The sequence below is a fragment of the Triturus cristatus genome, chromosome 2_1, assembly GCF_964204655.1.
Source record: "Triturus cristatus chromosome 2_1, aTriCri1.1, whole genome shotgun sequence".
Taxonomy (NCBI): Eukaryota; Metazoa; Chordata; class Amphibia; order Caudata; family Salamandridae; genus Triturus; species Triturus cristatus.
The window spans coordinates 898,887,080-898,902,741 of record NC_140581.1 but is presented as its reverse complement, the minus strand read 5'-3'; the positions used below and the strand labels follow the sequence as shown (position 1 = coordinate 898,902,741).

The 15,662-nt window shown below is 46.5% G+C and overlaps 1 protein-coding gene across 2 annotated transcripts in view; it reads right to left on the bottom strand.

Moving 5' to 3' along the window:
- The window catches only part of AGTPBP1 (ATP/GTP binding carboxypeptidase 1), a 1,256,713-nt gene that overhangs the window by 224,087 nt on the left and 1,016,964 nt on the right, over positions 1-15,662 (bottom strand). For both annotated transcript variants that reach the window (XM_085633101.1, XM_085633102.1), the window contains one exon: positions 15,309-15,438. In XM_085633101.1, the coding sequence (XP_085489227.1) occupies positions 15,309-15,438 (130 nt within the window). The remainder of the gene's footprint in view (positions 1-15,308; positions 15,439-15,662) is intronic.

Sequence of the window (15,662 nt, the reverse complement as noted above, 5' to 3'; positions counted from 1 at the left end):
GCCGTATTCTGGAAGCCTCTATATCCTTGATGACATAGAATAGCCGCCAGTGGTGCCATGCACTTAGTAAATATCTTTAGTGCCAATTTGAAGACAAAGGGCAGAGTCATGAATTGATAGTGGGACCCTTTACCACAACGTTTACAGTCTTTCAATACTTGATGTGAATAGCTACTGGTAGCAACTTTCCATGTAGTGATAATTTCATCCCACACGCTTTAGACTGGGAGTGAGTCTAGTATCCTAGCTTTGAAGTGAGCAAATCCGTAATTTTCAGTAAAAGCACCTCACTCCGTGCCGTAGTACAGCCTCAACTAGATCAGTCTGTCCAGTGCTCTCGTACTCGAGGACCGGACAGACTGATCCAGTTGTGGCTGTATTACAGCGCGGAGCGGGGTGCTTTTACTGAAAATTATGGATTTGCTCACTTCGAAGCAAGGATACTAGACTCACTGGCAGTCTAAAGCATGTGGGATGGAATTATCACCACATGGAAAGTTGCTACCAATGACATTGAAGCCTTGAGAAAGTCGCTGGATGATTTCCCAGTTTGTGCGACGAAACACGTGTTGGCTGATCAGAAAGAAAAGAATAAAAGAAAGAATATTTCTGAAACTGTGTTAATAATTTCTGTATACTTGCATTGATATTTAATATTACACTACAGACTTGTGCTGAGGATTTTGTGAATTTCTATGTTGGCTTTGGCCACAACTTTGGGGGAGGATGGTGGTTCTCCTCACCTTACAGCACGGTAACTTAATACTATTCTGACCTGATACATGTGCGATTATTTCTAAGGCGCCGTATAACCTATCACTATACCACTGTCTATTAAATTTGATGTGGATAGCGGTTTAGAAATATGAATCCTGCCGATCCAGACACGTCAAAAACTCCCCTTCTTGTGCTACATGCAGAACTTTCTCCCGGATCCACTAAGGTATCTGTTGAGCTGCTGGAAATTCTGAATAGTATGCTTTCCCCTGATTATTTCTTGACCAAGAAAAACCTAGAGTAAAATCTATTTCTTCTCTGGAATTTGGGTATGGGCTCCAGGGCCCCTCGATGCGGATATGTGGTTTTACACAATGGAACTTATGGCAGTCTCTGGAAAGACTTGTGTGTGCCGGTACTTTTTCAGATCCAACACCCACTGGTTGGAAGTGACAGTTTGCCATAGGGCATAAATAGCAGAGATCCTGATGCCCACAGGGCCCAGATGGGCGAGCAATGGAGACGAGGCTGACATGAAGTTACTGACAGGATGGTTTCCTCCGACTGGTAGCCCTCTTTTCAGCTGCTGGTTGGAGCACAAGGAGAAAGGCGATCTCTTAGAGTGGACTGTATATAGCAGGGCATTTGAAAGGCTTGTTGGCTTGAAATTTGCTGCAGGTGGAATCTGCCTCTATAAGAGAACACCCCTCTGCCCCTTCCTCCAACAAACGGTATATATTGTTGATAATGCAGCACACCAAAAGAGAGTGGTTTCAGTGTGTGATTTAACTGATTAACTTCCTTTAACTTTACTCCTTCCTTGGTAAACAAAAGACCGGACTAAAGAATGGAGACAATTTTAATCTCATTCCCTATTTAAATATCTCTCCAATTTCTAATCACAACTGTAAAAAATTAGACAGTCTACCTCCGGGTGGAGGACTGAAGATCACTTCGAGAACCAAACACTCAAGTGATTAGACCCAGTGATGATGCAATTCACTTGTTCTACAAGCGGAGAACCAACATATACTGCTCCGCAAACATAATGTGAATGAGGGTCTCCCGAGGATGAGATCATAAGACCCTGGCAAAAAACAGGAGAGGTTATTCATTCCCCACTGATCTTCACTATAATTAAATCTATGCCACATGAAGCCCTGGGATATGCGGAAAGTGGCGCTGCACTTTCTTCATGATGAGCCTATTGTGCTGAGCTACAATTTATAATCAGGATATTTTGCAATAAACTCTATGGCTCCCTATACCAAGCACCCTTGTACTCTGCCCTAAAGCTGATCACTTAATATTTCAAAAACACATGCTGTCAGCTGATCCTCTTGCCAATCCTAGCCGGCACCGACTGGGCTCCTATCTATGGTTTATGACCTCACCGAAAAAGATGGCCCCCTACAAATTCTGTCCTTTGTGTAATTTAAGATAGCCAAGTCCCACTTTCCCCTTACCATGCCTGTCTGAGACTTGTGTATTTTCAGTTGCAAGTTAATTATAGTGCACTGCAACTACTGGCATCATGCTTATAAATTACAACTACACAACGTACCCAAAGATTGGGAAGCCAAGCAGCTAAAATTCACATTCAGAAGCAGTGGCAATAAGGTTGCAGAACCGAGACCCAGAATTAGAGCTTCCTACTGGGATGGTTCGTAGCAATGATGCAGCGGAGCTGAAAGATGTGCGTACTCAACTGCTTGAATTGTGAGGATTTCTGGCATCTATAGATACAGAAGTAGATTTCCATACAAGTCGTCTTGATGAAATGAAAGAACATCTTGACAAACTCTCCAGCCAGGATATGGCAAAGCCACACATCTCAGAGCGAAGAACACTCCAAAGTGCAAGCATAACTTCGAAAGAAACTGAAGCTGGAACGGTATAAGGTTCAAGTCAAGAATAAGGACTTGGAGAAAGCTCGAGCAGATGCAACCTGCGCATAGATGGAGTCTCAGAATCTCCCAGTATGAACCGCGTATTAGACTATGGGGAAAATATGTTGTCAGACATATTTGGGAGTTAAAACCTATCACCAATATTTATCAAAGAAAGGGCACATTGATCACTGCCACCTAGAAAGGACACAGGTGCCACTAGTCACCCAATCATCATAAAGCTACTCAACTATTGAGACAGGGGCAAAATACTTCAGATGCTGAGGGAAAAGACCGAATTTAATATGCAGGTGTCTCGATCTCCCTCTTTACAGACTTTACTCAAGCAATGAAAGAGGCCTTCAGCAAGTTTAATCCCACCAAGAAGAAATTAGGAGAGCTGGGAATACAATACGCAATGCTATATCATGTTTGATTGCCCAGTACCTTGAAGGGCAGCCCTCGTGTGTTTCCCTTCCCTGAAGAAGTGAAGGCCTTCATAAAAAAGACTATAGTTGACTTTAATATCACCTTTTTCTTTCTCTTGATCCACACGTTCCAATCTTCTCACCAACTGACTAGATACTCATTCATATGTCCAGTCATTTAATCCAGCAATTTACAAAATGATCTCTGGCAAAGTGCCCCCTGGAGGGGCTGTCGGGCATTGCAGGGCCAGCCCTAAATGGAACAAAGCCCGATGATGAAGCATATTACCCTCCGTGGATGAGGGCATTTGTTCCTGAGAGCAGACGCTTCCAGTAACCTAGCAGATGCTCCAAAAAAGAGCTTCTTTAGAGTTACGCCCGGAACAGTATACTTTGTTACATTGATTCTATATTTGGAGAGTGTATATGGACTGATAATCTCCTTGTCCTTCGTGTTTTTGATACGATACATCTCAATAGACACGCCACTGACATTGCAGTACTTCAAGAAACACATAGACAGCAGAGGTATCAGCAAATTTGCAGTCTCTTGGAGTAAATACTGTACCTTCTCATCATTCTCCACCTATGCTGGAGGGGTGGCTATACTGGTCCATAGGGGAGTGAGTTAAGGCTACTGGAAACCAGCAACAATGATCAGAGATGTTTTATATTAGTTCAGGGTTTGCTGGGCAAAGCTCACATTACATTAGTAAACATATATAGTCCGAATCTATGCAACTCAGCGCTTTTATCTAGGATTGTCAATCATAAGGCTGAGGTTAGCCCTCACTATATTATATGCTGTGGAGTTTTTAACTATATGATGCAGGTGGGGCTTAACAGCAGTGTGATTAACACAGGAAGGCCTAGTAAAGTGCATGAAGAACCGTGCAATATTTTACAGCAGTCGAGCTGTTTGACTTGTACAGTTATGTAGCCCTTAGCCCGTAATTACTCATTTTACTACACAGTGCACTGTTCACAGTCCAGAACAGATTTCTAGTTGGGTTCCAGAGATGTGATTGGGTGGACTGATTCGGTTTCCTACTTGAACCCTGCCTGATTACTCACTGGTCGTTCGTACATTGAATGTTCCCGCAGATGGTCGTCCGCACAGGCTGTGGCGACAAAAAAAAACCTTTGAACTACTACTGGACTCAGTATTCAAGCAGGAATTAGTAAGGCAATTAGGCTCTATTTAGATTTAAATATGGGTTCTGTGGCTGCCACTGCAATATTTTGGGAGGCATTCAAGTCAGCAATTGGAGGAGAGTACATCCACGGAATGGTCAAGTCTCTACAGAGAGACTTTTATAGTGAACTATACACAGCGGAGGTGTTAGACCTGGCATCTTTTGGCGTGTTTCCCCAATGTTTTTGCTTTCTGACCTCCCAGTTTTGACTCTGTTTTTGCTGGCTTAGTGTCTCTGTGCACTTTCTCACCACTGAGTGTCAAAGTGCAAGTGCTCCTGCTGTACATTTAGTGTTATGGATTGGTGTGTTTATGAATAGCATATTTCATTTACGTGTCAGTCCCTAGTAAAGTGCACTGAGTGTGCCAGGGCCTGTAAATCAAATTCGGTTAGTGGGCTGTAGCAGTGGATTGTGCCACCCATACAACCAGCCAGTGAATGTAACTCTGGCCGCCCATTGCAGAGCCTGTGTGCAGTGTGGGACTGCCATGTCACCTTGGCAAGTGTACCCACTTGCCAGGCCCTAACCTTCCCTTTTCTTACATGTCAGTCACCCCCAAGTTAGGCCCAAGGTACCCCTGTGGGCAGGGTACGGTGTATGTGAAGGGTAGGGCATGCCCTGGCGTGTGTGGCATGTCCTGATGAACGATTTACTTACCTTGGGCAACAATGTATCTGGTAGAGACATAGTCTAGCAGCAGATTCCTTAACTTAGAATATCCCCAAGCGTCAGACTGGATCTGGATATCTTTCCGCAACAGCACCTCTGCGGGCCAGGGGGCGGCGCCGCACGACTCCGCCCTGACGTCGTCCACGAACATGATGTCAGCGGAGCCATATATGCCCCTCCCGGCACGCTGACATCAGTTTTCGTCAGAGAAACGTTTCCGTGCCGCAACGCTGTTAGAATATGGGAACAGTGTGCGAAAATTATGAAAAGACATGGAATGAGGAAAAACAGCACCATTAAGGAAAGTGCCAGGCCCTATATATTGGAAAGTAGTAAAGGGAAAGAGCAGAGCACGCTCTGAGAAGCAACTCCGCAAACGTGAAGGCCAACCACCCTGGGAAGCAAAGGAAGATGTAAACAACATCAGGGCAGACGACAAAGTCCACAACCTTAAGATATAACCGTGAAGGACAACAAGTCCGGAACATAGGAGCCAGGACAACTGACCAAAAGACGTCACCAGAAAGAGACATTGTATCCCCAATAAGAGAGACAAAAAATGTGGCAGAGCCAACAGACCTCAAACCAATGGAGCATAGGGGCGGTAAGAAACCCCAAGGCAATAAAGAAAGGGAGCGCGGGGGGTGGGAGAAAACATTCTGTTTGGGAGTGAAGTGAAAGCGTCACTTTGCAGAAGGATCAAGCCACCCGAAAGGAGGCGAGCGTAGAAAGCCCAACCTGAAAAGGTCCTCGCAGAACGGGGAGGACGGGGGGTCATTAAGGAATCTGCGGCTAGACTATGTCTCTACCAGATACATCGTTACCGAAGGTAAGTAACTCGTTCATCTGATAGAGACATCTAGCCGCAGATTCCTTAACTTAGAATAGGTACCAAAGCCATACCCATAGAGGAGGCGGGTCTGCGACTGAACCCCTCCAAGTTCTAGAGAGAACTTGGCCGTCAAGAAAGTGACTAAAACAGTGCTGTCAATCATGTGACGAAGCACAGCGGGGACAGTAATGTCAGAGCAGCCAACTCCTAGACCATGAAGCTCAGAAGAGAGCGGAGGACAATGGAAGGCAAAGGTACCACAAGCCGACAAGAACAGCACGAAAACCACTTTTGTGTATAACGGGTTGAGGGAGGGAAATCCCAGAGCCAGAATGCGTATGCTGGAGCAAGAGTTCATAACTTCGAAAAAGGAAGAATAACCATGCCTAGGGCCTACACCTGGCGCCGATCAATGAGTGGCTTCATGCCTCGGCTGATCACCCCACGTATAGATTGGAAAGGGACACCATGGCACGCCGTACTATTATGCACTATTTGTATGGGGGAACTGGGAAGAGACAATTACTACCGGCCACGCAGCTCACCATAGAGGTCTGGGAAAGGGCAACAAAGAAGATAGGGTGGACACATAAACCAACAAAGCAGACACCAGTATGGACCTGCTCCTGGCTGAAGGAGCTCCACAAACTCAGGGGCTTTGGAGACTGGGATGACATTTTGAATTTATACACTGGGGGACTTGGTGGCGAAGGGGGATCTTAAGCCCTAAGGGACCCTGACGGCGGAGTACGGGCTACGCCCCACTCAGTTCCTTAAATACGCGCAACTGCGTCATGCATGGAGGGCTGAAACTGCGCTTTCCTCTCCCCTGCCAGAATATGCCCCGTTGGAGGGTCGTCTGCTGCAAGAACAGAAACCCAATAAGTTAGTCTCCCTGACATACAAGATCCTGAATAATAACACACCAGATAGATTGGGGAGACTGAGAGAAACCTGGGAAAGGGACTTGGGCGAGCTGGACACAATAGAGTGGGAAGCTGCCCTGAAGCACCACAGGGAAGTCGCGATTAAATCCCGCTCCGACTCATACAATATTAGATCCTGCACAGGGTATACTATGATAGGGTCCGGCTACAACACATGGGCCGAGCCAGTGACGCCTGTTGCCTTCGTTGCGGGCACCCGCAGGGGGACTTCTACCATGTTATCTGGGACTGCCCCATAATTCACACTTATTGGACGCAAATTCTGGGTGCGTTGAGTAGGGTGCTGGAGGCCGCGCCAAAATTTGCTTTATTGGGAATAAATACTGATGTAGACCTGAGCCGCCCGCATCTGATCTTTGCAATGCTGGCCCTTGTGGTGGCCAAAAGGGATGTGGCGAGGGCATGGGGAGCGGCGATACCTCCCCAATTGGGGGAATGGAGGAGGGGTATGGACCTCTATATGGCGTAGGAAAGGGTCACCACAAAGTGACGCGCTGTTCCCGGAAATTCCGCAGAGTATGGGGAAAATGGAGGAGGTACCATGGTCTTGATGGGGGTCTGGGACCAGATTGACACGCCAAGAGTCCTACTGAGCGACACCTTGTCCCAAGCTGAGGGGGGACGGTCCATGGGACTTAGGCCTGAAGGGAGACGATGGAGCATAAAAGGGCATTATGGAATTCCGCCCGGTGAAACGAAATTGGATATTGACGGATTGTGGATCATGATGTTGTCGCTATGGGTGATGGGTGGGGGGACGAGGTAGCGCCTGGGTATGTGGATAATCACTTGTGACTTGCCAGCTGTGTTTGTGTTGGTTAAAATGCAAATAAAAATATTTTTCAATTTTTCTTTTTTTTAAAAACATGCCTAGGGCCTGAGGGATCCGCAGGATCCAAGGTGTCGATAAAAACAAAAAGTGATTACCGGGCGACCAGGCAAAGCAGTGGAAAAGCACTGTTGAACCTGCGCCTGCAAGATACAGGGGACAACGAAGGCAAAAGGCTGACTCCTGGCCACCAAGTGCCAGCATGGAACAAGAAAACGCATACTAAATATGCTGGAGTTAAAAGTATTCTGATGACACCGCCAGAAGTGGAACTGGACCTAGGGCGTGAAAGATCCACCAGATGTAATGTGTCACCTGTAAGCCAAACCCAGGGAGGTGGCAACCGGTATGACAGAAAGCGCATACAGGCCCAGTATGTAGACTAGCAGAAGAAGCACTTTTCAAGCTGCATCAGCCAGACACATGTAACAACACTGGCAGGTGACTAATCCATGGCCAAAAGGCCGGTAGTAAAATGGAGGACACGCCAAGACATAGGCGGTCTGTTATAACTGGCAAAAGGGCCAATGGCACACAGCCTAGCGTCAAAATAGGAGTGACACTGTAAGACATCGAAGGCACCTACACATCAATTGGACCTTGGAACCACACAAAGAAAGGAAAGGCCTCCTGCAGGGCAGTGTGAGCAGCTCGGATGCGCACTACATCAAGAGGGCGATGGCCCAAAAGGGGGAACCAGGCAGCCGAGCACCACATAGAGATGGAGGCACAAGCAGACTGGGTCAGCGACCATGGCACTGCATTAAGGAAAGAGCAACATCCCCCCTTGCTCGGGAAGAACCACAGTCCCCTTCAAGCTAGAGGCTAAAACAAGGACAGAAGCTCTACAGACAAGCGGGACGAAAGGCACCCAAAGTGCGACGGGGCGATGCTAATAATAGGATCGCAGGACAAAAGGCAGGGAGGGACTCCCCGAAAGATGTCCGCGAGAAATACTCCATAGGAGCGTACTAAGGCAAGTCAGTCGCCCAGCACCAGCATATACCCCACATAGGGTAAGTGTCAACCCCTAATAAGGGGATCCTCTAGGGTAAATCATGCAGGCAAAGGACTGAACAGAAGAAAAAACCAGCCATACAGCTGAAATCTAACAAATCAGAGAAGGCTGAACGGCCGTGGACAGCAATCGAAGATTAAACTAGCCATACGGTTGAAAACTAACAAATCAGAGAAGGCTGAACAGCCGTGGAAAGCAAACGAGGAACCTACTATACACGTTCGTGATAGAGGTGTAGGAAAACAAGGCACAGAACAGTGTAAAAGTTATGGCAACCCGGACATGAGCCGGGAGACTGCCGAATCTGCGTGGGGATCAAAAAGGTCCAAACGAGAAATCCCTGAGGGCATCCCTAACATTATCTGGGAAGTGACTGTCGCGCAGCCATGCATGGCGGCGCAAAGCCACAGACCGAGCAAGAGCTCGTCCCACAGAGTCAGTGGCATCAAGGGAAGAACAGAGAGAAAATTGCGTCATTCCCCTGCCATCAAGCAGAAGCCGAAGCAACTGTGACCGTAGCTCCTCAGGAATAGAAGGGAAAAGGGTCTCGACCAGGTCCCAAAGAGTCGAGGTTGAATGTGCAAACACACACGCAGTATTAAATGCGCGGTTAGCCGCACTGGTAGAGGCAAAATGTTGGCGAGCACATGTCAAATGTAGACTCCCTAGTGGGAGGTAATAATGGCAAGGCGGATAAAGACTAAGTTAACCTACATCCATGGATGCCGGGTTGGCGTCGTCTGGACGTCAACGACCTCCAGAGGGGACGCAACCTGGACGCCGTCCGACGTCGATCCCACTGCAAAATTTGCCTGTTTGGTCAAGCCAGGCGTCGAGCCGAGCGTCGATCTGGGCACCGAGCCCGGCGTCGGGGCCGGCATCAGGGCCGGTGCCGCCTCCGACGTCGACGCAGGGAGCCGCTCAGGGCTATGCGAAGATTGACTGGGTGGGCGACTGGGAGGACCCACTGGGCCGAGACCGGTCGGCATCTTATCGTCTCCGGACCCGGAGTCGATGCACACAGCCGGCGCCGAGAAATAATCCGCTGGCGAAGACCCGACATGAGTGCCCTCCACCTGTTTGGGACCCGAAGGCACTCCAGGGAGAGGTGGAAACCCAAAGTACGACTGGAGTGCAAGAGAATAAGCCTCCATTTGGGCACACGCCGCTCCAACCCACGGAAAGGGAGGGTATGGATAAACCGACTGCCGGGCGCCCTTACCTGGCATACAGCGAGAGGAGCGGGCGCCAGTAGTATGCGAATGGGAGGAGGACCTCCCCGCTTGCCGCTTGTGCTTACCTGCCCTCGAACGACGTTCGCGGGAACGACCTCTGCAGTGAGTCCGATACGGAGGGGGAGAGCGGCGACGCAAAGGTGCTGGCCGGACAGTCATGCGGCCAGTAGTTTCATACGACGCTCTCAGAGGGATTTGAGCTTCATCCTCTGACTGGGGTCGTACTCCAACTTGGAGTAGTGGTGCACACCGAGGCACCACATACAGATAAGATGCGTCTGACGTGCACAGGCTTCACAAGCCTTAAAACCCGAAGGCATTACACACTATTCCTGGGACACCGAAGGTGTCGAAAAGGCCTAAAAACCAGGCCAAGGAACTGCTGGTTTTCCACGGTCCGCGGTGGGATGCGGAAAAGGAGAAAACTGATGTCAGCGCATCGGGAGAGGCATATATGGCTCCGCTGTCGTCACGTCCGTGGATGACGTCAGGGCGGAGTCGTGCGGCGCCGCCCCTTGGTGCGCAGAGGTGCTGCTGCGGAAAGTTTTCCGGATCCAGTCTGACACCTGGGGATATTCTAAGTTAATGAATCTGCGACTAGACGTCTCTATCAGATAGTGAATTACTGCCAATTTTGTTTTTCACTACTGCAAGGCTACCTGTTTCCAAAGAACAGAATGGGGAGTTTAATTATAACATCTTATAAACATAACTGACCCTGGGAACAAGGTAGAGAAATAAAGTTTAGTATGCCTGAACTCAGAATCTAAAGATGCATCTTTTAGTGATTTGTTTTTACGTTCTGTGTTTTAAAATACCACTTTTAGAAAGTAGGTATTTTCTTGCTCAGGGTTTGTGGATTGACTGTCTGGTTTTGGGATTACACAGCTATGGGGGAGCAGTGGCTCCAGAGAGTCTAGGTGGGTCAGGATGGGCTGAATAGACCTGGGCTGCATTTAGAGTAGGGGGAGGAGTTTTCCTTTCACCTGAATGGGCCTCGTCTGCCTCTGACAATGCTGTCTCCACCTCCTGCCAGAAAGCTACACCAGAGAGGGCAGAACTGGTTCAGGCTGGGCACAGACAATCTCTGCCTGAGAGGACAAAGGATTTTGGACTATAAAAAGTGGGGCCCAAACACCTGAACTTTAGAACTCTTTTGGACCAAGAAGACTACCAAGAAAAAGAGCTGTAGAAGCTGTGAGGAGGAACTACCACTTTGCTAAGTGCTTTGCTGTGTTGGCCTGCTGTGGCTGCTTCTGGGTTGGGCAGTGAAAGGACTGGACTAAACGTTCTGCAAATTCTTTCTATGAGTATCTGCAAGGGCTTGAGGAAGAGCTTGCCCCCTGTTCAAGAAGTCTCAGGAAAAGCAAAGATTTCAAGTTCTTCTGCCATCAACACTGGGGACTGTGTGTTTTGTGCTGCAACAGAAGAAAAAGCAACCTGATTCCGTCTCCGGCGCGCTGCTGACTCCGAGTCGCTCCATGCCCAAATCAACGCCGCTGCACCGCAGCACGGACTCCTGCCGACGCCAGCGCTCCTGACTTCGACCGTGAGGAGTTCGATCTGCAACGTGTGTGACGTCAAGGGCGCGACTACTCCTGCATGACCGCCGAAACCGAAGCCTGCGGACGCTGTGCTTTCGGAGCTCAACGAGAGGCCACCGACGCCCCCTGCATTTCTAAAGGTACTGTTTTGCGGGTCTTGCCGACAACGTAGCAGGCCCGCAACGCTGCGGTCAGCCAGAACTGTTTGGATTTGTTTGCTCACAACACCGTGATAGCCCCAGACAGAGCTATTGACTTCAAGGAACTGTATTTCAAGGTTATTTTGATAACTGACGATTTCTAAGTACTGTATTGTGGATTTTTATCGTTTTTGGTCTTGTCTTAAGTATATATAAATATTGGATTTTTTCCTAAACTGGTGTGTGTCTTTTTGTAGTGCTTACACTGTATTACTGCTGGTTATGAGCAAATGCTTTACACACTGCCTCTAAGATTAGCCTGACTGCTTGTGCCAAGCTACCCAGGGGGCGAGCAGGGGTTATTTTAAGAGTGTAACTCCCTTATCCTGACTAGAAGGAAGGGTCCCTACTTGGACATAGTACAAACCATAGCCAACTAGAGACCCCCATTTCTAACAGGAGGGCAATGCAACCCTCTCTGTTACACATGATTACTTAAATAAGGCAACTCTAGCCGGCTTGAGATAAACTAATGAGAACCCGTATGTGCCTATATTACAGTTCAAGAAATAAATGGAGTATAAAATCAATGTGTAATGGCTTGGCTCCTGGTAGTGATGGATATCCTATAGAATTTCATAAGGAGTATATAGAAGAGCTAGCCCCATTTTTGAGGTGTATAACAAAACCTTTGAGTGTGTCGAGTTACACTCAAAACTAAGGGAAGCTGTTGTAATAACTCTTCTTTAGCCAGCAAAGCCACCCAACCTGTGTGAGACGACTGACCGTTATCTTTGATCAATACTGATAAAATGTTGGTTAGAATCATTGCCAACAGATTGCTCTCATTGTAACCTGATTTGATAAGACCGACTCAGTCAGGCTTTATTCTCAGACACGTCCACGTCGGAAAATCCCTGCATGCTATTTGCTGTAGCCTACTAAATCAATTATGATATCCAGGTGGGGCTGTGGCCTTTTTAGACGTGGCAAAGGCATTTGGTTCAATCAAACAGACTTTCTCCTAACAGTTCTACAGAGGCTGGGAATCGGTACAGCAATGATAGTGGATTACCATTTTAAACAGCCAGATTTTAAGTTAATAACTTCATTACTAATCCCAATAAGTAGGGGGACTAGATAAGACTGTCCCCTATATCTTCAAATGTTTGCCCACGCTAGTATATTAACCCCTTGTGTGCGAGTTTATTTCCCACGCTGTGTGGGAGAAATAAATGGTGGGCGGGATTACGACGGCTCCCGGCCGTCGTGCGCACACACCCACCGTGATGCACGACGGCCGGGAGCCGTCGTGCGCACACAAGGGGTTAAGGGAATATCATCGTCATTGAGGATTACTGTTTGGTTGGCATGTATGCATGTATGTAGATGACTTTGTTGCTGGTAAGAGACCTGAGAGCCAATTTGTCCCCATCACTGAAGAAATAGCAACATTTGGCAAATAGTGAAGCCTAAAAAGTAACAGGTCAAACTCACTGTTAATACCATTGACCAGTGATTCAATGCCACCATGTTATCCATTGACGTGGAAGCTGCAGGACACACATTACCTAGGGATACAATACCTTTGGGACATAAAGGTAATCCTGAGAGAAAAACACACGAGATGCATGACCAAAATTACGAGTCTGGTAGATAAGATTAAACTACCATTAAAAATTTGAAAGCAAGGTTGCACTCATAAAAACGGTCTTCCTACCTAAACATTTATACCTATTCCAAAGTATACCTTTTCCATTTGCCAAGGCTTTTTTTAACCACTCCGATCATAGATGATCAGATTGGCATGGGCTAGATGACAACTGAGAATTGTGAGGGATAATCTGCAGTGCCCATAAGATATAAGTGGCTTTTTTGGCCCCGAACTTTGAAGTTTACTATTTAGCTGTCCAGACACAAGTTGCTCACTATTAGCAGCTTTCCACTAAGGCAAGATCCACACCAGGATTTTGAGGCGGCATTAAAAGCTCCCACCCCCCTGAAAATAGCTTTGCTTGATAAGTCATGAAGCCCCACTACTGAAATACAAACAGTGAAACACACAAGATGGGCATGGTTTTGGCTATCTAGTATCGCTGGGAAAAATAATACCTACTCCCCACATTTTCCACTAACTAAACACCCATTAATAACACTGACAAGTAAAGCTGAATTGATTCATCAATTGTACACTAAACAGTTAGAAAACCTGGGCTAGCTCTTTATTAAAAAAAAACATGATTTATAATACTTGCAGAATACACAAATGATTCCCCATCTAGCTATATGAAAATAGTCACATGCCAACGACTTTGACATCTCACAGAAAACATATATTCAAGCATGTTAGCAGAATCAACTCACTGGGAATTGCTTAGTTCACCTATGGTCATGACTGGCTCGACCAAATTTGTTTCTCGAATAGACAATAACACAATACATAAGGGAAACGCTGCGATTATAAACAGGTAGAATAAATGGGAAAGGGACCTGGGCATGACATCACTGATCAAGCAAATCATGGACGTTTCACCTAATGGGAAACACTGACTTATACAATAAAAATGAGAGAACAGATCTTATTACACCCCAGCTACCATGTACCAGTTTGGATTGGCCACAAGCTCGGACTGCTAGAGAAGTAAAGCCCATAACTGTGACTTTTTATGTGTGGCATGGCACTGTCAGATGATCCACCCATTTTGGCAAAGTCTTTTGAGTTCACTTAAATTGATAATTCTGGTTGAGTCTCCTGCCTCTCCACTTATGACCATGCTGAAATATGTAAATAACATACCCAGGACTTATAGTAAACTATTTGCTACAGCATTATTTCTGGGCATGTGACAAGCCACTCTACAAAGGCGAGGTAATGGGAAACCTAGTTGCGCACCGTGGTTGAGTGGTCTTGCGAACTGTTTACACAATGCAAAATATATGGTACATTGCTGTGAGAATCTTGAGACCAAAGGCTTTTGGGGACCACTATTGCATACCTGGCCAAAACAAATGAACACTTATAAGCTGTATATGAGATGACAAACGATTAAACTTGCAAAGGTTATTCAAGTATGCCCACACCTACTGGTTCACCTGCTGTCAAAGCTATACCTAATCCTGTGGAAATTCCATGTGATATTACTGCTATGCATATATAACAACGCTGTAGCATGTGATGCTATCCTACTGACTCATGTTACTGAGTTGCCTGTAACTGTTTTAAATTGAAAATAGTGTTTTAAAAGGTGCCCAAAACAGCAAGCTTACAAACACACACACACAAAAACACTGCCAAAATATGAAGAAGAGCTTTCACCAGCTTAGCCTATTATTATTAGCACACTGAGCTGGACATTGGGAGCTGGTCAACCAATCAGAATGATTCCTTTGGTAGCTATATTTAACATTTATGGACCTCAAATGGAGAATTATGTGGCTGGCCAGGTCCCGACATCCGCAATGTGGACAAATAGAGAGTGTTGTGGGATCTTGAGGCTCTCGTCTGAATGTTTGTGTGATCAAAACAGTTCCATCCTCCTGCAGCACTCCCTTTGCTCTTCTAACCGAACTGCTTTTACACAGATTGCTGTCTGGGTTCTTCCCCCTTGCTATTAGTGAAGGGAAGGCGAATCAAAAAATGTAAAAAAGACACTCGGCATCCATAACATATAGCTGTGGCATAATATCCAGATCCAGTCAAGTCCCTCTGAAAGGGTTCAATCAAGGAAGCTTGATTGGGAGTAAGTATCCATTAGAAATATGCTTTGCATATTACAAGCCAAGCACTGAAAAGTAAATGCCAAATTACCATTAATTAATGTCTTACGCTAATAATTAGCTCATGAACAAACAATTAGGCTTACTAGAGGTGCACGGTTTATAGCAGCCAGGTACTGCAGCAGGCCCTTGGTGTGGTAGATTGTAGGATGAAGATCTGGGTTGGGGTTTAACCACTGTCGGTTCAGGTCTTCTCCACTTAGAGAACACCGATGGCTGCAGCAGAACAAGAAGTTAGAATCAGCAAGAAGAACTGAGCAATGCATGAATAATACAACAACAGATGTTCCAAACGTCTGATGGTTTTGAATTCCAAAATAAAACATAGATGGAAAACAGATTTAAAAAATATATATATTTGTATTTAGTAACTTTCATAAAAAGCAAAGGGAATCGTAGGCAAGCAACCCCACAGTCACAGTAGCAGTTATATAATTAAA